The sequence below is a fragment of the Haemorhous mexicanus genome, chromosome 17 (genome assembly GCF_027477595.1).
Source record: "Haemorhous mexicanus isolate bHaeMex1 chromosome 17, bHaeMex1.pri, whole genome shotgun sequence".
NCBI classification, from domain to species: domain Eukaryota; kingdom Metazoa; phylum Chordata; class Aves; order Passeriformes; family Fringillidae; genus Haemorhous; species Haemorhous mexicanus.
Window position 1 is genome coordinate 14,935,260 of NC_082357.1, and position 23,001 is coordinate 14,958,260.

Below are 23,001 nucleotides of genomic sequence, written 5' to 3' on the forward strand. Positions count from 1 at the left end.
CAGGACATTCCTTTCCACACCAGCTCAGGAGCCCTGCCTGAGCTGGAGCAGATTTTTGGGGAGAAACTCCTCGGGTTTAAGTCTTCAGGAACCCACAGCACACCTCAATCATTCCCTGCTTCTTCCTGCTGGTGTCTGCAGCTCACAATTCCAAGGGCACTGCTTGTTCCTATAGAATTCCTGTCCCTAGGAATGGCTAAATCTGATGGACACTGAGAACAATCCCCAATTCCTGGAAAAATACAGATATCAGGCTCATTGCTGAGCTGCATTTTATTTACCACACAAACCCAGCATTCTGAGCTAAATGTAATTTTTTTTTTGCTTTTAAATTTTCTCCCTTTGGGGAAAAAAAAAAATGCTCCCAAAAATCAGGATTTAAGAAAACTCCACAGGGATTTGGAAGGGCCAAGCACAAAAATTCTTCTTGGGAATCACCTGTGCCAGTACCAGGGTGGCAAACCTGAACTCCACCTTAACTCCACCCCCAATTTTCTGTCCCCCTCTTGTTGCCACCCCCAGGGATTTGGTAGCCCAAGAGCTGCAGCAGAGGGAGGATGCAGAGATTCAAGGACTGTGCATCCCTGGGGCAGCTCACCCCCAAACCCGGATTCATTCCCTGCTTCTGGAACATCTCCAACCCCTTCCGCGGAGTGCCAGGTGCTGAAAGGGTTAATGGGGGCTATCTGCTGGTTCCTGGCGGAGGCTGGAGCGGCTTTGGAAGTGGCTAATTAATCAGGCCGGGCTTTGGAAGTGGCCAATTAATCAGCTCCGGCAGCTGGGCTGCGCTGGGGGGCGGAGGGGAGATAACCCCGTCCTGCCGGGCAGATCCCCGGGATCCTCCCGGAGGGAGCCGATCCCCCCTTCCCGCGGGTTCAGAGTTCAGCCTCATTAGCGAGAGCTAATCAGGGAGGGAGGGCTGATGGCAGAGCCCTGCTGGCCCTGCCCGGGGCTCCCTCGCCGGCAGCAGGGTCATTAATTAGCTCTTTGATGAGCCCTCCAAGTTCTTCCCTGACCCCGCCCGGGGTGCAGGTGCCCCCCTGGATCGATCTCCAAAAAAACCTCCAGCAGCTCGGGATGTGAGAGGGGAAAGGCCACAGGTCAGCACAGGGTGGCTCTAATAATAATAATAATAATTAATAATGATGTTGTGGTGTTTTGGGTGAAACAGAGGCCTTGGAGGAGCTGAGGGATGGGGTCATGAATGTCACTCTGGGCTACCAAATTCATGGAAATGGCAACAAAAGTGGGATAGGAAATTGGGAGTGGATTTAGGGTGGTGTTCAGGTCTGATACTCACAGGGAAGCTGTGACTGCCCAAAAAACCTAAAGAACTTTTGTACTTGGTCCTTCCACATCCCTGTGGAGTTTTGGAGTTTTCTTAAATCCTGATTTTAAGGAGCTTTTTTTTTCCCCCCCTCCCCAAAGGGATTTGTTTACTTCAGAACATGAAGGTCAGCAGGAACAAATCCAGGGATTTTCCCAAGGGAAAGCAGAGTCACCCTGGATCCTCCCTGCAGAGCCACAGGAGCACCCTGCGAATGCTGCTGGGCAGGAGAAGGATTTCTTGCTCTGAAAATCATTGGGGAAAGGTGGCCCTGGCAAGCAGTGGGGTCTGAAACAGCTTAATCCCAAAAGAGCTGCTAAAATTCCCTGTCCCAGCTGGCTCCTGGTGTCACGTTGGTCACGGTGTCACCGGGGTGGCACCGGGCAGGGATGGGACAGGGGACACCTGCCCCGAGCAGCTGGGAGCAGCCAAAATCCTCAATCTGCTGCACAAGGCAGCAATCTGGGGGTCTCACCCCACAGGCACCCCCTGGGGCACGTGTCCCAGTTTGGGAAGGACATGGAGGGGGTGGAGAGAGCCCGAGGGCTGGGAGAGCTGGGGGTGCTCACCTGGAGAAGGGAAGGAGCCAGGGACACCTCAGAGCACCTTGCAGGGCCTAAAGGGGCTCCAGGAGAGCTGGAGAGGGACTGGGGACAAGGGATGGAGGGACAGGACACAGGGAATGGCTTGACATTAACAGAGATTAAGATCAGGTGGGATGTTGGGAAGGAATTCCTGGCTGGGAGGGTGGGGACGGCCCCAGCACAGATTCCCAGAGCAGCTGTGGCTGCCCCTGGATCCCTGGCAGTGTCCAAGGCCAGGCTGGAGCAGCCTGGGATGGTGGAAGGTGTTGGGTTGGAACTGAATGATCTTTAAGGTCCTTTTTAACCCTTCTGTAATTCCACGAATCCACATCCACTGCACCAGGGCTGGATTGCCCAAGCAAGCCCCATCCCTACAAACACCCGAGCCCAGGAGAACTCCCAAAATCCAGATCTACACCCCTGCCTGACCTGTGGCACCCCAAACAACCCCCAATCCCATTCCAGAGCAGCCAAGGAGCTGGGAAGAGCTCCCAGGGGAGCTGGCTGGGCGCAGATGTCCGGCTGCACCCGCGCATTCCAGGCTGGATTGGATTTTCTGCTCCTCACCAGGGCCCTGCGGAGCAGCAGCTGCCTCACACTGCACCTAAGATGCACAAATAGAGGCACAATACCTTATTAGAAAGGAATGCATGTCTGAGCAGGGATACTGTTACCTTCTGAGGAGAAGGGGGAGGCAGAGGGCTGGGAAGAGGAAGGAAAAGTGACAGGGATCTGAACTGCCTTGGAGCGATGAGACAAAAAAAAAAAACAGAGAAAAAATCAAATTAACCCCCTCCCCTTCCCCTGCAGCTAACCAAGGGTGAGTCCTGGGCCATTTGTTCCCCAGATCCTGGGAAAAGAGGATGAGCCTGGTGCCCTTGGCATCCTTTGCTCCTGGGAGCAGCTCCTGGGCACCAGGAGATGGAGGAAAATCTGTGGAATTGGGAAACCTGCAGTGCCACACTCCAGAGAGGCCAGGATTTCATTCCAGGGCTGAAAATTCCTTTGAGCACGGGAGGAGGAATTGGGAGCATCCAACAGAAATCTGGAATTGGCTCCATCCAGCAGAATTCTGGGCATCCCTGCTGTGGATGGGGAGCGTGGAGGCCACCAGGGTGGGTGACTTGGTGACATCGAGTCCCCTCCCCACGCTGCTTTTGGGGCAGTTTTAGGACAATGCAGCTCCAGACTCCAGCCCTGGCAGAATCCAGGGACCACCCAGGGAAGTAGAGCTGAGCCAGATGCCCCAGCAGCCCCTGAGAGCCTCGTGGGGATTTTGGGGAGCTGGGATTCATGGCTGTGCCCACACTGTCCCCTGGAATTGCCCCCAGAGCCTCCCCTGGCTCCCAGGTGGGTCAGAGCAGGAACAAATCCCTGCTGAGCCTGCCAGATCCCCGGCTTTGATCCTCCCAGGCAGGGATGGGAGGGAACACCTGCAGAGCTCTTCAGCAACCAGGGGAAGGAAAGGTTCTGGCAGTAAAGGAGGTGGAGGCTCCTCCAAGCTGGGGGAGCTTGGAGCCCATCTCAGCTTTAAGGAGCTGCTTTTCCGAGGGGTTTTCAATCCTGTTTGTTTTTCCAAGCCCTTTTCCCTGTTGGTTATGGCCATTCCCGTGGGGAAGGGGAGGAGGGACAGCCCTGGGCTGTGGGGCAGTGGCTGTGTCACCTGAGACAACATCCTGCTCCTCCTGGGAGCCCTGAGGTTTCTTGGGAATGTTCTGGGCCAGCTTGGAGCAAAGAAAACCTTGGTGGAGCATCTCCCCCGGAGCAGGGCACCAAGCAGTGCCAGCAGCCAGGGAAATCCTGGGGAAAACACAGAAATCCCTGGTTTGGGTGGCTCCCCAGGCTGCAGGAGCAGGATTCCTGCATGGGAAGGGAATTCTGAGCTCACTGGGCACGCTGAGAACCCTCAGGCTGTGAGCTTCCCTGGATGTGGGGGGAATAAATCCAGGGAGAGAGGGGGGTTAAAATCCAGGGAGAAAAGGATCTAAAGGCAGGGAGAGAGGGATAAGAATCCAGGGAGAAAGGGATAAAAATTTAGGGAGAGAGGGATGTAAATCCAGGGAGAGGGGGATGTAAAGCTCTGTGCTCAGCAGTTGGCAGGGGAAGCCACAAGGTATCCTACAGAGGTTGGACATTCCTGTTTTAGGGATGTTTCTCAGCAAATCCAGGTCTGGGCACCTCTGGGTTAGACAAGGGAAGAGCAGGACCTGCTCCAGGTTAGTGCACAGGATTCCCACTGGGATCAAGAGTGGGAAAGGAGCTCAGGACCTGCAGCAGCCATCAGGGAGGCCAAACCCATTCCCAGACTGGGCCCAGCAGAGCCAGCTCCTCATTCCCTGCTAAGCCAGACCCAAAGCCAAGAATTTCCAGGCCCAGTCAGTGGATGGGGACTCAGAGGAGTCCCAGGAATTCTCACCATGGAAGAGATGGAAATGGAAATTCCGAGCCTGGTTTGTCTCCAGGCTCTGCAAGGAGGATTTCAGGGAGAGGAGTTGGTTTTCCTGCTAAGGATCCTTCCAGCTCTGATGATTTGTGACAGGCATAATCCCAGACTAATTAGATTTCGGGGCATGTGTTGAAAGCCCTGCACACTTTTATGTGGGCCGGGGTTTAGGGAGACTCCTGCTTGTTCTGCACTATTGTTTTCAAATTAATCCTTGGAAACATCAAGAAATCTGACAAGAACAATTTTAAAAATACTTTATTTTTGAATTCTCCCCCATCCAGTCGGGCACTGGGTTCCAGTCTCTGCCACAACCCCTCTGAAATGTGCCAGGCTGTCTCCTCTCATCCCATCACTGCCATCAGCTGTGCTGAGCTGCTCTCTGTGAGCTTTAATTCTGTTTGCTCTTGGCTAAACTCCATTCCTAATCCTATTTTCACCCCTTTCGATCCAATTTAATCCAGCTTCTGTAAGTCAAAATTAATTACTCCGTGTGCTGTCCCAGCCCCGTGGGCTGAGGGAAGAGCAGAGAAATCCCATCTTGGCATGGAGGGCACCTCGTGGCTGCTCTTATCCAGGGGAGCTGGGAGGGAAAGGAATGGGAGAGAAAATCCCAGAGTTTATCTTGGTTTTGTTATCAGTGTTTCATCCTCCTGGAGTTCTCCTCGTGGGGAAGGGAAGGGAAGGGAAGGGAAGGGAAGGGAAGGGAAGGGAAGGGAAGGGAAGGGAAGGGAAGGGAAGGGAAGGGAAGGGAAGGGAAGGGAAGGGAAGGGAAGGGAAGGGAAGGGAAGGGAAGGGAAGGGAAGGGAAGGGAAGGGAAGGGAAGGGAAGGGAAGGGAAGGGAAGGGAAGGGAAGGGAAGGGAAGGGAAGGGAAGGGAAGGGAAGGGAAGGGAAGGGAAGGGAAGGGAAGGGAAGGGAAGGAAAGGGAAGGGAAAGGGAAGGGAAGGAAAGGGAAAGGAAAGGAGAAAATGGAGAGGAAAATCTGCTCCCACATCTCTCAGGTTTCTTTTCCTGCTTTAAAACTTATCCCACCTAAAAACTGAGTTTCTTTCTTCCAGGGATGCTGTGGATTGGAATTAACTGGTATCTGTAAAGTATCCCAAAGATATAAAGCAGAATTCCAGTTAAAGTCTACAATAATTCTTTAATCCCTCTTTTGCAGGCTCTCATCATCTATGATGAGATTTATTCTGTTTTTCCTGTTTCTCACATCCTTCTTTTTCTTCTGTCTCCAGAGGGATCATTCCCATACTACAAAAACTTCCCAAAAACTGGAATGATGAGGAAGATATGAAAGAAAAGAGGCTGCTCTGCCTGTGAAACAGGTGAATGTCCTGCAGCTCTGACAGATGCTCACCCTGAGGACCTGCAGTGTCCAAGGAACCAGGAAAACATTTCCAGGCCAGGTTGGACAGGGCTTGGAGCAACCTGGGATAGTGGAAAGTGTTGGGGTGGAACTGGATGGGCTCGAAGGTCCCTTCCAACCCAAACCATTCCAGGATTCCACGAGTACTTTGAGGAGTTGTGCCTTTCCTATGTTCCTGCTCCTATAAAAAACAAATCCAGACTGTTCCTGCTCTGGAATTCCTCTCCCCCTTTAGTTCAAAGAGCAGAAGTTCACATGGCAGAGCTGACGAATTTTGTGCAGGACTGGCCAAAAAATGAACGTCAAAGTTTGCTGAGCCCTTTTGATCCCCACCAAGGCTTTTGGAAATTAGCTGTGAAAACAAAACCAACCCCAAAACCACAGAGGAGAGAAAGGCACTGCTGGACCCACCCGTGCTGGCTTGGTGGGAGAGCCTCTCCCACGGGATGCAGAATTCCTGCTGTGCTCCATCTGCCCACGCAGCGTGCCCTGAGATGCTGCTCTGGAAGTGCTGAGCTGGAGCAGGCACAAAGGTGCTCTTTCATTCCTGGGCAGCATCATCCTGCAGTCGTTAACTGGGGATTAGCCCGGGATGATGCCCAAACAAATGGGACACGGAAGGGCAGGGAATGCTGTTCCTGCCCTGATCCCACCTGGAGCTGTGCCAGGGCAAACAGCAGAGCCAAGGGGCCTTGTGGCTGCAGGGCATGGAGAGGCAGGATGGGCACAGGATGGGCAGGAGGAGCTTTCCCAAAACTGGGAGTGGTGCCTTTGTCACCTTCTGGTGTCCCCGGAGCTCGGCCATGCCTGTCTCCCCCAGGGATGGCTTGGAATTGCTGCACTTCCAGGGCTGGGATTCCATGAAGGAGCAGCCCCGCTCCTCCTGGGAGGTTTCCTCCTTCCATGGCTGCTGCAAAGGTCAGGAAGGGACAGCAGGGGTGAGGGTTTGCTGGCAGTGAGCTGTTCAGCCTGGGCCAGGGCAGCGAGTCCTGCTCGTGGCAGGGTGATCCCAAAGGTCCCTCCCAGCCCAAACCAGGCTGTGGTTCCATGAATCCTCTCCGTGGGAAGCACATCTGGGAAGTTCTTCCTCTGGAAGGAGCAAAAACTGCCCAAGGTCTCCATCCAAAGGCTGCTCTCAAAGGTTCTTGGTCTAAACTGAGTGCAAAGCTGGTCTTAAACTCCCCCCAGAACTCAAAATACAGACCAGAGAGGCTCCCCGTGGGCAGGGACACCTTCCACCATCCCAGGGTGCTCCAAACCCCATCCAGCCTGGCCTTGTACACTTCCAGGGATCCAGGGGCAGCCACAGTTTCTCTGGGAGTTCCATCCCAGCCCCTCCCCACCCCGCAGGGAAGGATTCCTTCCCAATATCCCAAACTCTGCTTGCTCCCTGTGTCCCTGCACTGCATCCCGACTGCCCTGGGACCAAACCATCCCTCTTGGAAAGCCCAGGTGGGGCAGGAGGAGCTGGAGAAGCCGAGAGCAGGAGCTGAGTGTGTGTGAAGTGACTTTACAAGCACGCTGCCCCGGGAGGGCAATAAAAGGGCACAGCGCAATTACCCAGGTTTAATTAAGAAGGGAACATTTAAATGAGGTGCATCATTGTTGGTGTGGCACGTGTTTCATTTCAGTCCTTGCAGCTCACCCCTGAAATAAATCAGCCCTGGTGGCATTCCTGAGCAGGAGGGAAGGGAACAGAGCTGCCTCTGGAATGTTCCTTCTCAATCCCCAGCCCGCTCTGTGTGCGCGCGGCGGCACTCGAGACAATTAATTCCAGCTAATTAAAGGTGTGAGTTTCCAGCAGATCAGCTCAGCCACCCCGAGCAGCCCTCTCCATTCACAGCCCACACGATCCAGCTGGGATTGATTCCCTTGGCGTGGGATGGAGGGGATGGAATTGAGGCTGTTTGAAAAGGGAGTGAACGTCTGCTCCAGCCTTTCCGGGGATTTCACTGATCCACTGCTCTGCCCTGAGCATCCCTGGCTCTTCTGGAGCTTGGGTGGGCAGCTCCACCCTCCCAAATTCCAGCTGTGTTGGGACTCTCCAAAGTTCTGCTGGTACTAAAACCCCATGGGTGGCACTGCCAGGCTCTCCATGCCCTGCTCCATCCTCTCCCAGCCTTCAGCCCTGTGGAAATGGAATATCCCAGCTCCCTGCCCTGGGAGATCCACTCTGGAGCTGGTAACACACTCCAGCTGGGAAGGAATTTTCCCACCAACTTCAGCCTCTCTGTCCAGCCTGCAAATCCCTGGATGCAGCCTCTTCTGGGACAAGGAATCCTCTGGCCACTGGAAAATTTCATCTTCTGCTGCACCTCTGGAGTGGCAGCTCCCCGATTCCCAGCTCCCATCCCTCCAGGAGCAGGGCTTGGAGCAACACTGGGGTACCCAAACACACCCCCAGCATTCCCAACACTGCCATCACAAGGCTCAGCCTTCTCCTGGCTGGGCTCCATCCCTGTGCACACTCAAGGAATTCCTCCTTATTCCACAGGACAGCCAGGGAAGTCTCCAAGTTGGTGGCAAATCCCTCTGAAATTCCCCACCGGAGCGGCGGAGCCAGAGCCTGGAGACACAGAGAGTTGTCCCTGCTCCAGTGGGGAAATCTTGGGATCTGCAGGCATGAAAGAGCCCCTGTGGTCCCCACGAGGCTGCTCCTTGTCATCCCTTCAACTCTGTGCTCACTTTTCCTGGGAGGGAAGCGAAATTCCTGCCCCGGGATTGGCGCCGCCGTGCCAGAACAGCAGTGACCTCTGTAACCACACAAGATTTAGTGGTTACTTGATTTCAGCTGTAATGAGGCTTTGGAAACCACCACCAGCCAAATGTTTTCTTCTCCTTTAACTCTTGGTGGATCGTGGGGAATAAAGAAGGGAGCAGACGGGAATAACTGAGGGAGCAGAGGAGCTGGCTGGGCGGGAATGGAGAATTCCCAGAGAATTCCCCGGCGTCTGAAGTGGGAGCACGGTGGTACCCAGAGCAGGGAGGTGCTGAGTGAGAAGTTATTGGGAGAAATGAGGCCTGAACTCCTTCCAGCAGGAGCTGGAATGGCTTGGAACATTGAGGAGAATCTGAGATTCCTCCCTGCACTGAGATCCAGGGATTCACTGAGGGCTGATTTCATCCAGACCCTGCTGAGGCTCATGGGAGAGGTCACCAGAGCCCAGCCAGCACCACCCCGTGGGATCCTGGAATGGTTTGGGTTGGGAAGGGATCTAAAACCCCTCCAGTTCCGACCCCAACACCTCCCACTGTCCCAGGCTGCTCCCAGTCCTGTCCTTGGGCACTTCCAGGGATCCAGGGGCAGCCACAGCTGCTCTGGGAATCCCATCCCAGCCCCTCCCCACCCTCAGAGGGGAGAATTCCGTCCCAAAATCCCACCTAATCTTAATCTCTGTTAATGTCAAGCCACTCCCTGTGTCCTGTCCCTCCAGGTCTTGTCCCAGGTCCCTCTCCAGCTCTCCTGGAGCCCCTTCAGGCCCTGGAAGATTCTCCAGGGTCTGTCAGGAAAGCCTGTGCTCATCCTTTTGATTTCCACAGAATCACAGAACCAATTAGCTTGGAAAAACCTCTGGGATCATCAAATCCAACCTAAATTTCTGTCCAAGCTGCATCTGCAGGGGATCCCTCTCCTGTAAAGTTGGTCCTGGCTGGAGTCTGCCCCACCAGGATCTGCCTTGAGCACGGGAGGCAGACACAGACCGAGGAACCTCCTCACAGTAATAGAAACCAATTTAACACAATCTGGGGCTTTGGAATGAGTGCCCAAACCCTTTCACTCCCACAGCAGAGAGCAGCAGGGGCTGCTGGAGCTGGATGGATCTGGGCTTCCCCAGCAGTGGCAGTGTCCCCAGGCCACGGGTGATGCCACCACCGTGCCACCGGAACGACGGAGCCACGCAGGATCGGGCGACCCAATTAATTGGGAGCAGCTGGAAACATCTTCCTGCAGGTTTAATTTGCTGCATGACTGAGTGTCAGCTGTGTGAGGGAGAGGGGCAGGGCCCCAGGCAGGGCAGGGCACGGTGGGGTGGAAATGAGGGGACTGGAAAGGTGCTGGGATCCACGTGGCACCAGCGACATCCCTCGTGCACAGATCTGTGTTACAAAAGGAATCAACAATTCCAAATGGGTCTTTAAAATTCTGCTGTTGAGGAGGGCAGTGGAGGCTTTTTAACCAAGTTTGGGTAGGGTGAGCTTTTTCCTTTTTTCCTTTGAGGCCTCCTGAGAGCTCCCATCTGAGCCATTCTTTGGGAATACCCACTTTGAGTCCCTGGATGGATTATCCCAATCTCAGCTGCCCCAAGCGAGGGAAACCAGAACTTCCCAACGGCTTTCCAGCCATTCCACAATGAAACTGCTGCTTGTCCCAGGTGATTCTTGCTTGGTGTGGCCAGGTGGTGGCTGTGAATGTCTGCCCAGGGAGGGGTGGAGTCACCATCCCTGCACCTGTTTCAAGCAGCACTGGATGTGGCGCTCAGGGCCGTGGTTTGGTTGGTGAGGAGGTGGCAGGGCGTAGACTGCCCCAGCACAGGGACACTGGGGGTGCTCAGCCTTCCCCAGACCCCAGCTCCAGGGCGGTTCAGCCCCACCACGCAGCTTTGGGAACTCCCAAGCTGTTTATCCACAAAGCCAGGGCACCCCAAGGCCAGGGATCTGCTGCGTGCCGAGGGAAGGAAGGACATCCCTGTCCCTGCTGGTGGCAGAGGAGCTGCTGGCACGTAGAGCTGTGATTCCTCAGAAAACAGAGCCTGCTGAGACCCCAAACCAGGCTGCAGCAGGAGCCTGCCAGGGGTGAGCTCCAAGGCAGGGATTGCTGCCCCCCAAACCCCAGCTCAGCCTGGGGAATAAAACCGAGGGAGAGCCAAGATTTCATCAGGAGCCTGCCCCGCTCTGGCTCGGGGCAGGGGAAGAATTTCCATGAAATTCACCTCGTGGGCATTCGTGCCCAACCAGCAGCAAACTGTGGCTGAGCAGGGGCTGCTTTCAAAGGCTTGCAGGGATTCACCACATTTTTCCAAGCACCCCATCCCTTTGTTGGCCTGCTGGTGAACTAATCCAGCCTGATACTCCCGTTTTTGTTACAGCCATGACCTTTTCTATCCTGATTCCCATCTAACTCCAACCATTTTGGCAGCTCAGAGCTGTTTGCTGTAACAATAATCCTGCCTCGCTGAGTTTATAACCTTGTGAGCTGCACCAGCTTTTATTTGAATAGATAAAGCCAAATTCTCACCTGCACTGAGTTGGAGGGAAGTCAATTTATGCCATCAAAAGAGCTGGCCCCAAGTTTTAACTCCATCAAACGCCTCTTTGATCTCCTTTTGGAGGAAAGGGAAAATAGAATCACTTTGTATCTGCAGGGGGTTGTGCCCCACGTTTTATCTCCTGCCTCTGAATCTTCCCAAGTGGAATTGTGCTGTTCCTAATGAGGGACTCCCAGCGTGGGTTCTGCTCCACGGATGGCCAGGGGATCACACCTTCCACTCATCCTGCAGGACAGAGCTCCTGCTGGGCTCCCACGGGGGGAGGAGAGGACTCCTGCACGCTGCAGGGATTTGGGAATGGCAGGAATGGCTCCCACCCCTCTGGGCAGTGCCAGCTGCAGGTTTGGCACTGCGTGGACAGGCTCTTATCTAATCTCATCTCTCTCAGGTCGAGCAAGGACCTGACCCTGTCACTTGTTCCTCTACCAGGAAGAACCCTCTGCTCCACACCTCTGGTGGTGCCAAACAAAGCTCCTCTGTTGGACACCCTGCACGTTCTGCTCCTCCTCCTCCTCACCTTCCTCCAGTCCCTCCATGACCTCCCCGTGTTCCCTCTCGTGATCCTGCTCTCATCCCATGCAGCAGCCCCTCAAACAACTGTCCTGTCCACGTTCCCAGTGGGATTTCTCCAGGATGTGGCTTTGGGTGGCAGAGGAACGTGGGGAGGTGTCACAATAGGACACGAGGTGAACGACACACACTATGAAACTTTCAAGGTAAAAAGGAGGAAGTTTATTTCTCCACCTCGATATAAAGTGACCCTGGACTGGAGGGTGAAATTGCCACCTCTCTAATGACACTGGTCAAACTAACAGTCCATCACATTTCTCCTCCAGAAAAGAATGTAAAACAATCATTATTTACACGACATGTGCCTGAGATTTCTATTACAAAAATGTAAACATCAGAAGGCTTAGAAGAACTTAGACGAACAGGGGGACAGGGAGGTTTCCAGAGAGCTCTGCATGCCTTCCCTGCTGAGCACCACGTGAGAGGCGTTGGCCCAGTTCAGTTCCTGGGTTTCCTGCGTTTCCTTGAGCTGTGGGATCAGCCTGGGCTGCTCAGGGGCTCTGCAGGCTCAATCTGGGTCACTGTGCCAAGCTGGCATTGCTGCCTCGGGTCTCAGCAGGGACAGCCAGCCTCAGGGCTGTCACTGCAGCCCGGCATTCCCAACCTCCACCAGCCCAGGCTGGATCCAGAATCCCGGGCAGGGATGGATGCACTGCCTCCTGAACAAACCAGCTCCTGCTGGAGTCCCCACGCTGGGCTGGGAGGGAGGAATTTAATCAAGCTGGGTCTCCCTGGCCTTCAGGAGCCGCTCAGGCCAGCTGGGAGGAACATCGAGCAGGCAGCCAACGTGTCCAGAAGGGAAAGGCCGTCCTTCCCCCCGTTCACTGGAGCTTTGCAGAGCACTGGAGCATGAGAATTTATAATCTTTCCCAGCTATTGCTTCTGGGCTTTTCCTGAGTCTCTCCAGCTCCGGGTGTTTGTGTTTCACCGCTCTTCCTCCTCCCTCCGTGCTGCTCCAGCCCATCCTGAGTCACCTGCCACGGCACAAGGCCCCAGCCGGCCCAGACAGGGCTTGTGCAACGAGCTTTTGGAAAGTCTGAAAGGTTAAACCATCCTCATAAACAGAAGAAAGGTTATAAAAGTTGTGTTTCCAACCCTGCGCCTCTCCCCGCGCGCCTCAGAGTCGTTTTCTTTACGGCAAAAGAAAACAGAGCTTTTAATTCGGCGTCTGTGCCGAGACCGCTGAACACTGGGAAGAGGGCACTGGGTCCTCTGCTGCTTTTAGAGAGCTAATTAATTTTAACTAACTTTCCCTTTGTCTGGGCAGAGCGGGGCAGGAGCCGGCGCTGGTGTGCGAGACCATGGCCAGGCCTCACCTGGAGGAGCCGTGACGGCAGCCAGGGGACCCCCGGGACCCCCTGCCAGCCCAGGGCTGCAGGAAAACCCATTGCAGCGGTGCATGAGGTCACCCCGGCCTGGGAGACGGCGTCTGCCACCGGGCTGTGCGGCAGCAATCCCCACAGAAGTCCTCGTGCCTTGTGAAGTTGTCAAACTGTAAAGTTAATGAGGTAGAAATGAGAGCCCGGCGCAGGCGTCTGAGCGCTGGAACGGCTCCCCCGGCGGGCTCCGGCTGCAGCCCCTGCAAATGAAGTGGCTGAGGGTCCCCTTGGAGCCCGGCCAAGTCGCCACTGCTGCTGCAGAGAGCTCCTCGTGCTCCTTGTGCAGCCCCAGGAAGGCGGGCAGGGAGGAACACGCGGCTCCTTGGAGCGAGACAAGCAGGAAAAGCAGACAGACATTACACTGCTCCTGGCCCGGGCTGGAAACTCCAAAGCAGGGCAGGCACGCACTCACCCACGGGCTGGGACAGGGCTGGGTGCTCCTGGAGCCTGGGGACACCGGGGGACACCGGGGCACAGGTCTGCATGGAGAAATTGCAGGATTTTGTGCTGAGCAGTGATGGGGTGGGACAGAGTTTGGAGATGCTGAGGAAGATGAGGGTTCAGATCTAGATGGAAAAAGTTGGAGGGGTCTGTGCACGGAGCAGGGATAGGGCAGGGGCATTCCAGGAGCTTGGGGACAGGATGGAAAAGGCTGGATGGTTTTGTGCTGAGCAGGGATGGGGTGGGACAGAGCCACTGGGGACCGTGGGGGACACAGGGGCAGAGATCTGCGTGGAGAAATTGGAGGATTTTATGCTGAGCAGGGATGGGGTGGGACAGAGCAGGAGTGTCCCAGGAGGCTGGGGACACTGGGGGACACTGAGGGCCACAGGTCTGGATGGAAAATGCTGGAGGGTTTTGTGCTGAGCAGGGATGGGGTGGAACAGAGCAGGAGTGTCCCAGGAGGCTGGGGACACTGGGGGACACTGAGGGCCACAGGTCTGGATGGAAAATCCTGGATGGTTTTATGCTGAGCAGGGATGGGTGAGACAGAGCAGGAGTGTCCCAGGAGTTTGGGGACACTGGGGGACACTGGGGCACAGATCTGGATGGAAAATCCTGGATGGTTTTGTGCTAATCAGGAATGGGGTGGGACAGAGCAGGGGTGTCCCAGGAGGTTGGGGACACTGGGGCACAAGTCTGGATGGAAAAATGGGGAGATTTTTGTGCTTTGCCTCTGACAAAGGGATGTGGATGGATGGGTTTGGTCAGAGCTGAGGGGGTGGGCAGGGACAGCCCTGTGCTCCATCCCTGTTCCTTCCTCATCCCAGGTTCCCATTTCTCTGAGAGGAACCAGGATGCAAAGAGGGCAGGGCTGGAGCTTCCCTCCTCCCTGCACACCTTCCTCCTCATTCCAGCATTTTCTTGTCACCTGCAGGGATTTGAAAGTGGATGTGGCCCTTGGGGACAGGGTTTATTGAGAGAACAGTTGGGCTCAGTGATCTTTTGCAACCCAAATTCCATGATTCCCAACCCAAATCCCACGGTTCCAGGACTGTTTTCAGCAAGCAGCTCCTGCCCACCATCCCAGACACGGCTCTGGGTTCTCCTCCCGAGCCTGCCTCCCCTCAGAGGGCACAGAAACCCCAGGAATTGCTTCCCAGAACTTCCACACTGCAGGGCAACACTCCCTGAGAGGGTGGGGGCAGCTCCTGCTGTGCAAATCCCGGTTTATGAGCTCCCATCCCAGCACTGCAAGTTAGGATTGGCTTTAGGATTATTAGACACAGCTCAAAAGCTGCAAGGAGCCCAAGTGCTGCTTCTCCCAGGGCTGGCAAAGCAGCAAAGTGCTTTCTCCTCTTGCAGCACCCAAGCCTGGAGCTCATGCCGTATTCCCAATTCCACACCCCCAAACCCCCTCTTTTCCCCAGTTAGGCCCAGTTTGCTGTGCCCCCAGCCTCTGCCAGGCCTGGATCTCCCCTTCCACGTGGGCAGAGCCCTGAGCAGCCTCGCAGCTCCTCGGCTGCAGATGTTGCACACGGACACTCCCCGGTGCTGTCACAGCTGCACATCCCATTAATAGCAGCAATATTCGGGTCGAGCTGTTTTAATTGAAACCACGGCTGGGATTTTTTTAGGGGTTTTTTTTTCCCCCCTAACCCAAGGCAAACATGTTCCTGTCGTCCTTCCCAGGACAGTTATTGCTCGGAGACATCTGGTTTCCCAGTTCCAGCGGCACAGACGGATTTCCACCGTGTAGTTCCTCGCCTGTTGACAGGGCAGAATTTTTTAATATGGGGTTACTATCATCCAGACTTCCTCCACCTCCTCATTTTGGTGATGGAAACCTCTAAACAGTCCCTCAGCTCCTCCATCTTCAAGCTGCTGGCCCCGGTTTATGAGCTCACAGACACGACACCTCCATGTCTGATTTCCCTCTTCCCTCCCCTCCGAGGTGAAATCCAAACCCCAAATGTGAACCGGACCTGATGGGGTTGGTTTTTTGTTGTTGTTGTTGTATTTTTTAGCCCTTTTGTTGAGGTCTGTTCCACAGAAACCAGAGCAGCAGCTTGGAGCACCAGGGGAAAACCCTCCCGGTTCCAGGAGGGGGATTCTGAAAGAGGGAGAGGGGATTTTATAGGGACTGATGGTGGCAGGACAAGGGGAGATGGATTTAAACTGCCAGAGGGCAGGGAAGGATGGGATTTGGGGAAGGAATTCCTGGCTGGGAGGGTGGGCAGGCCCTGGCACAGATTCCCAGAGCAGCTGGGGCTGCCCCTGGATCCCTGGCAGTGCCCAGGCCAGGCTGGACAAGGCTTGGAGCAGCCTGGGACAGTGGGAGGTGTCCCTGCCATGGCAGGGGTGGCACTGGGTGGGATTTGAGGTTCCTTCCAACCTGAACCATTTTGGGATTCTGTGACCCTGGAGCTGCCTCCAGCATTTCCCTGTGACACCCATGGGGACAGCAGCGCAGGATGGAGCTGAGACCAGAACAGTTTGGGTGAGAGGGGACCTAGAGATCACCCTGATCCACCCCAGGGACTCCTTCCTCTGTCCCAGGCTGCTCCAAGCCCCATCCAGCCTGGCCTGGGACACTCCCAGGGATCCAGGGCAGCCACAGCTTCTCTGGGCACCCCATTCCCATTCCCTGAATCCATCCAGCACCCAAGGGGGGTTTAAGCCCAGCTCACAGAGCTGCACTTTCCCTGCTGCAATCCCACCTGCTTGCCTAAAGTGTGACCTCCTCTATTTTCTTTTTAAGCTTCCCCCCCCCCCCCAAAAAAAAAGGGGCAAAACCCAGGAAAAAAAAAAAAAAAAAGCAGTTATTAGGTAAGGTAAAAACAAACTTTACCTTTCATTCCTGCTTTTATTGGTTACTGGAAAATAAGTTTTACAAACTATCTCTTGCAGAGGACTTGTTTGCAGCTAGTTTATATAGTAGCTTTTGTTCACATAAAAATTTAGAAAGCTCCTTTCCTCTTCTCCTTTCCCCCCCACCCCCTGCAATCCATAAGGGAGGAATTACAGTGTGAAATATATCCAGCCCTAGCAGGGCTGTGTTGTGAAGCTAAAATGAACACAGTAAATTCTGAGAAGGAATTTGTTTAACCTATAACCTTAAAGTAATAAGTGGAGTGCTAAATGTTTTGGCTCACACTGATATATTTTTATAACACTTGGCAAGGCAGCTCGGAGGCTGAAAGGAGAACTGGAGTGCTGCAGGAACAGTTCCCTGCTCCTCCAGCCCCCAATCCCGCCTGGACCCCACCCCAAAATCCGTGTGGGCACACAAAGTCCCCACCAGCCCAGCCTCAGTCCAGCGTTTTCTTGTCACCTGCAGGGATTTGACAGTGGATGTGGCCCTTGGGGACACGGTTTAGTGGGAGAACAGCTGGACTCGGTGATCCTTTCCGACCCAAATTCCATGATTTCCAACCCCAAATCCCGTCTGGAGCAGGGATGTGCCAGCCGTGGATTCAGAGCGTGGTGGGGCACACGTGGGTGCCCCCAGGGCATCTCCTGCGGCCCCCTTGGAGCCGCCTTGGCTGAATTTGCATTTTTAATGGAATTCGGGTCCCTGCGGAGCTGGGTGGGACCGCGGGCACCAGCAGCGACCCCGCGGCCCCGCCGGGAGCAATCCTCCCCTCCTCTGCCTCTCCCCAGGGCTGAAGGGCGCTGCAGGGCACGGGCCTGGCTTTCCTTCGTTAGCACCCCCCGGAGAGCGCTCCGGCCAGCCCGGGCCGAGCCGTGCCGTGCCGTGCCGCCGGGGCAGGGATAACCAGCGCCGGGGAGGGCTGGGATGGGAGGATGGCAGGGCAGGAGGGATGGGAGCCGAGCAGGAGAGCTGGGATGGGGAGCAGGATCGGGATGGGGAGCAGCAGGACTGGGATGGGGAGCAGGTTTGGGATGGGGAGCAGGATTGGCATGGGGAGCAGCAGGACTGGGATGGGGAGCAGGACCTGGATATGGGGAGCAGGATTGGGATGGGGAGCAGGATCTGGATATGGAACAGGATTGGGATGGAGAGCAGGATTGGGATGGGAAGCAGCAGGTCTGGGATGGGGAGAAGGACCAGAATGCACGGCAGGACCAGGATATGGAGCAGGATTGGGATGGGGAGCAGAAGAACCAGGATGTGGAACAGGATTGGGATGGGGAGCAGAAGGACCAGGATGAGAAGCAGGATCTATCCCATCCCATTCCTTGAATCCCATCCCATCACTTTCCATCCCATGGATCCCATCCCATCCCATCCCATCCCATCCCATCCCATCCCACCCCATCCCATCCCATGGATCCCATCCCATCCCATCCCATCCCATCCCATCCCATCCCATCCCATCCCATCCCATCCCATCCCATCCCATCCCATCCCATCCCTGGCTCCAGGGCTGTCTCTCCTGGAGCCCCCGGGGTGCTCTGCCTGCAAACCCACACAGGTTAAAGCAAATCCTTCTTTCCTTCTTTCCTTCTTCCCACACAACGTCACTGTTGTTGCCTCCCAGGCCGAGGTGATGTTTTTCCTGGGAAGAGCCCAAGAGCTGGATTGCAGAGCCCTGCTGAAGGTGCTGCTGATCCATCAGCTTGCAGGGAGCTGAGGGGCTGCAGCCCCAAATCCATTCCTGGGGGTCTGTGAGGGGTGTCCATGTGGGAACAGCCCAGCACTGAGGGCAGGCTGGGTGCTGAGCAGGGCTTTGGGGAGGAGATGGGAATGAGGATTTTGGGAGGATTCCAGGGGAGCCTCCCCAGCCCTCCCAGCAAAGGTTCCCCCCAGGCACTGCCCTAATTTGGGAAAGCAGCCCCTGGCTGGGGATTTGTGCAGCGACACCCTCAGCACTGAGCATCCATTCCTCCCATCCTGCTGGGATGCTCTTGGGAATTAGGAAACCTCAAAATTTCATGTTTAAAGATGGGGGAACTGAGTCAGGGCACTTTTTAGTGACTCTGTCCTTGTGGGAAGCCCGGGGCAGGTCAGGACAACACCAGGAGCTTCACCCACCTCTGACACCCTCCAAAGCTCCTGGGAGACCAGGGAGGATCCATCCTGGCACTCCATGATCCCTGTGGGTCCCTTCCAGCTCAGGACATTCCAGGATCCTCTGAACTGGGACATTTTCCCTCCCAGGAAATCAGGGAGCAGCGACAGCAGGAATGTGTCACCCCCTCCTCCTCCTCCTCCTCCTCCTCCTCCTCCTCCTCCTCCCCCTCTTTCATTTTTTTCCATTTTTAATTTGGCGTTATTATTCTTGGGGGGGAAGGGGGTATAAATAACCTCCCTCCCCTTTCCCTGCCTCCCCTCCCAGATCATTTCCCGTGGATTAATATTTGCTAGCTCGTTTGCACAGTAGCCTGTGGATTTTCAGCCTCGTGGCAGCAGCGATGTTGACTGGCCGAGAAATTACAGGGGCTTTGCCCTGGCACAGAGCAAACAGGGTGTGCTGTAATCAGACTCAACACCTCGGCTCGCAGTGAAAAGAGATATTATGTGGCTCTAATTTCCACGCAGGATTAGGTGTTTGTCTTGTAAAGCCTTCAGGTGGGGGAGCCAGGGGGAATTTTGGGAGATGGGGCTGCAGGAGCCGGGAGTTGGCAGCTCTGAACGGCGCTCACGGCTCCTGGGGGCTGCAGGGACTCTGCTCCTGCTTCTGGATCCCCACTGCAGATCCCCATCCAAACCCAAGGATTTTCTGCTCATCTTGTTTTGGGGTGAACCCAGAGCCCCTCCAGTGCTGTCCCAGCTGGCACGAGGCCACCTCGAGCCACACAGGAGAGCCAGGACGGGTGAGGTGACACTGGCCAGAGCCACATCCCAAAAACGCCTCTGTGCCCTCCAGGTCTGCTCTGGAGGGGTTTATGGCCTGGCTGGGGAGGTGTGAAGGGACAGCAGCACACTCTGAGTTTCCTCCTGAATCAGTTCCTTGTTCTCTGGAGGCTGGAGAGGGCCCAGCCCTGGCTGGCCTGGGATGCCAGGAGCCGCTGGAAAAACCACCACAGGCAGCGGGCTGGGAATGTCCCCCCACAAGGAGACTCTGGGGTGGCAGCAGCCCCAGCAGGGCCCGGCCAGGGCCAGGGATGGAAACCACCCAGAGCCCAGCTGGGAGCAGGGGCTGCCCAGGATGGGGAGCAGTGTGAGCTGCTGCCAGAGATCCCATGGAAAAATGATGGATTGGGCAGCTCTGGGGGGATGCAGGGGGAGAGCTGCTGTTCTGGCAGAGAAATCCCTCTTGGCTCGGCACACGCACAACTGGAGGTGCCTCCCAGCCTGCACGGTGCCATCCCAGCTCTGGCTCTAGGAATGCCAGGAGTTTTCCCTGGAACTGGCCAAGCAGCTCCCAGCAGCCATCCAGACTCCCAGCAAGAACCCCCCGGGGCCACTTGGTGCCCACGCAGGGCACCGGAGCCGTGGGGTCCCGGGCAGCCTGGCAGGGCTGGAGGAGCAGCCCTGCAGAGGAGGGAGCAGGGTCCAGGCTGGCAGGAGCCAGGATGGGATGGAGGAGGCCGGGCTGGCTGCCAGGAGCGCCGGGCGCCTGGCACAGCGAGCTCTGGAGCCGCCCAACCTGGGCTCACCCCGCGGGGGTGGCCGGGGAGCAGGACCCCCTCAACCCTCGGGCATCCCTGGCTTTTCCATCCCATCCCTGGGCAGAGAATTCCCCGGGCATGGAGGGTGGGGGGCAGCAAGGAGCCCCCCCCGGCACCTCCCCATTCTCACTGTCCCTGGAGCGAGTCACGGCTGATTTTTGGGAATGTTTTTGCAGTGGCATCCAGGAGCAGGCAGGATCCTGCCTGGAATGTTCAGGGAGCTCTGCCATGGGCACATGTTTCCATGGAGTCATTTGGGTGGCTCTGCTCGGGATGGGCTGCAGCAGTTCCTGGGGTTTTTCCTTCTCTCTGCAGGAGATTCACCTCGGATGTGGATTCTGTGAGTTCTGTGAGTTCTGTGAGTTCTGGGAATTCTGGGAACTCTGGAAATTCTGGAAATTCTGTGAATATTGGACACCAAATGTTCTACAGGAAATCTGGGCTGACAGGGCTTGGGGTCAATGCCACCCAAGAGAAAAAGGGTGGGAGAAAGGAAGAATTGGGGAAAACCCTAACAGCCTCACACGGTGAGAAATTGGGATGTGAAGTCAGTAATCCAACCTTTATCCCCAGCTGGATACAAGTTTTGGGGCTGGATAAATGACTTCTAAAGGTCTCTTCCAACCCAAATGTTTGGATTCTGTGGCTCAGCCCCTGGGATCTGCTCTCTGCCCGAGCATCCATCCCTTTTTCCTTCCCTGTCCCTTCAGAGCCGTGTCCCTGCCTTCCCACTGCAGCCCATCCCACAGAAATCCAGTGACAATTACCATGAGATATTTGTCCCAGGAAAAAGAAGAGGGCTGTGCCTTGGCTGGGGAATGAGCAGCCACCTCCCAGCTCTGTGCCAGCCGGGTTTTCTGGCACAGAGCAGGGACAGGGAGGACATCCAGGCCTTGGTGGCCCTGGAGCAGCCCAGCCCAGTGGGTTGTCCCTTCAGCCTGACTGGGGAAACTCTTCCCAGCAAAGCAGGGAGAGGTTTATTATCCCTGTCAGATCTGGGAGTGGCAGCACAGGACAGAACCCGAGCCCAGGGTAAGAATTCCGAGCCCCTGGGGATAAGGAGATGAAATAAAAGGGCTGTGCCAGCCTCCTGTCCACAGGGAGGAGCAGGAGCTTCAAGGGCTGCCCTGACCAAGCTCTCCATCCTCATCCCACAAATCCCACATCCCAAAATCCCTCGTGGCCCGGCAGGGACATGGATACCCCCAGGAGAGCTGGGAAACAATTCCCTCCTGCCCTGGGGCCGCTCCGAGCAGCATCTGCACCCAGCCAGGGATGCAAATCCCTGTCCCTCTCTTTTGCATCTCATCTGCATCTCATCTGCATCGTCCTCCTGCTCTGGGATGGGCTGGGGGAGAGCGGGAATGGGGGGAATGGGGATGGGGATGGGGATGGGGAATGGGGAATGGGAATGGGAATGGGAATGGGGAATGGGGGGAATGGGAATGGGAATGGGAATGGGGAATGGGAATGGGGATGGGGATGGGGAATGGGAATGGGGAATGGGGAAAGGGAAGGGGAAGAGGGAATGGGGATGCAGAATGGGGAAAGGGAATTTAAATGGGAATGGGGAATGGGAACAGGAACAGGAATGGGGAATGGGAATGGGAACAGGAATGGGAACAGGAATGGGAACGGGAATGGGAACGGGGTGGCCCATCACCCGGGTCAAATGAGCATTATTTACTCAGCATTTCCTTTGCAAATCAGGAGCCGCTGCCCCAGCCGGGCTCTGCCCCCTGCTCCGCCCAGGGAACGCCCGGCTTGGGCCGGATCTCCTGCTTTTTGGCAATAAACCACCAAAACCTGAGCTGGTAATTCCCTCTGGGATGCTCCAGGGCTGAGCCAGGATCTCATTCTCTTCCTGAAGCAAAGGTAATTCCGCATCCTCCCCGGGCTCTGCTGTACAGGCAGTCACAGCCCCAGGAGTGGGGTCATTTTTTGGCAATTAACAATGGTCATAATTATTTTTCTGGTTATTTGCAGGCAGAGCACCTGTCCTGTGTCCTTGAACAGCACTTCCCAACGGTGGGAAATAGATTTGTGGTCAACTTTTGGACTTTTAGTTTGGAAATAGTTAACTTCTGGTTGTGATGGTGTGAATTATGACATCTGTATGGTCTCACCCTTCACGTGAGACTGGAAATGGAATAAAAGCTTTTCAAACCCCTCTCAGCTACCCCATCTCTGGGTCAGAAAAATACAGAGTGCAACATCCAACAGCCTTGGAATTCCCTGCAGCACGGCCAGGCTGTCAGCAGGATGGGTTCCCCCATTCCCAAGGGAATTCCCTTGACTGGATCCAGCTCCAAGCAGTTCCAAAGGGGTCTCACCCAGAGGAATCTCCAGCAGGAGAGCCCTGTGCCTGTTCCCAGCACAGCCAGACCCGTGGGTTCCATGAGGGAATGGGAGCCTGGGCCGTGGAACTGGGGCTGGTTTGGAATTCCAGGGCTGTGCAGAGGGCTGGGGTTCGGCTGAGAAAGGTTTGGGGGGAGAAATCTCAGGGCAAATCCTCCCTTATTTTCCGAGTCTCCAAACTTGCAGCATCCTTCTGGACACTGGGAATGTGACTTGGGGTCAGAGGAGCTGAGCCTGGCCCAGGAGCATCCAAAGCCTCTGGAGCACTGAGGGATTCATTCCAGCAATTCCTGCTGGAACCACCCCTGAAATTAAACCACAGCCCTCGGGAGCTGCTGACCACCACAATGTTCCCAGCAGTGCCAATCCTCCTGGAGATTTTCGGGATGAGCAGTGCCCAACTTGGCAAGGTCCTGCAGAGCAGATGGAAGCTGGGAAACCAGACCCAGAGCTGCCTCCTGTCCTTTGGGATCCAGGGCACAATGGGACAATGTTTTGCTGGGAATTCCCTGTCCCTCAGCATGATGCTCCCAAGAAAAATGGGAGTGCAGGCGTGCAAGGGCTGCCCTGGCTCCTCTGGGAACGCCAGCAAGAATGGGAATTGTTGGCCATGGGCGTGGTGGGGCCCAGCTCTGAGCCTGCCAGGCTTGGAATTCTGCCCCAAACATCCACATGGCCTCAATAAG

General features: G+C 55.7%; 1 protein-coding gene across 3 annotated transcripts; it reads left to right on the top strand.

The window, feature by feature from the left end:
* The first annotated feature begins 529 nt into the window (after positions 1-529).
* Positions 530-22,127, top strand: LOC132335357 (basic proline-rich protein-like). Of its 3 annotated transcripts, XR_009488647.1 has the most exons (7): positions 530-660; positions 4,639-4,738; positions 5,591-13,414; positions 20,273-20,306; positions 20,390-20,484; positions 21,668-21,832; positions 21,944-22,127. XR_009488647.1 is itself a non-coding variant. In XM_059861835.1 (4 exons), exons 1-3 carry the CDS (start codon positions 19,563-19,565, stop codon positions 21,750-21,752), a joined length of 924 nt encoding a protein of 307 aa, XP_059717818.1. In that variant the 5' UTR covers positions 17,725-19,562; the 3' UTR covers positions 21,753-21,832; positions 21,944-22,127. The 3 variants fall into 3 exon arrangements, 1 of the variants encoding a protein (XP_059717818.1); XR_009488646.1 differs by lacking the exons at positions 4,639-4,738; positions 20,390-20,484; XM_059861835.1 differs by lacking the exons at positions 530-660; positions 4,639-4,738; positions 5,591-13,414 and having other exon boundaries at positions 17,725-20,306.
* Positions 22,128-23,001: the final 874 nt, after the last annotated feature.

What these genes read in the sequence shown, in the direction of transcription:
- LOC132335357 (XM_059861835.1), top strand. Translation starts at nt 19,563, where the DNA reads ATGCAGGGGGAGAGCTGCTGTTCTGGCAGAGAAATCCCTCTTGGCTCG. An exon ending in ATGTGGATTCTGTGAGTTCT is followed by an intron (nt 20,307 to 20,389) that starts GTGAGTTCTGTG and finishes AATGTTCTACAG; the next exon opens with GAAATCTGGGCTGACAGGGC. An exon ending in AACCCTAACAGCCTCACACG is followed by an intron (nt 20,485 to 21,667) that starts GTGAGAAATTGG and finishes TTTGCAAATCAG; the next exon opens with GAGCCGCTGCCCCAGCCGGG.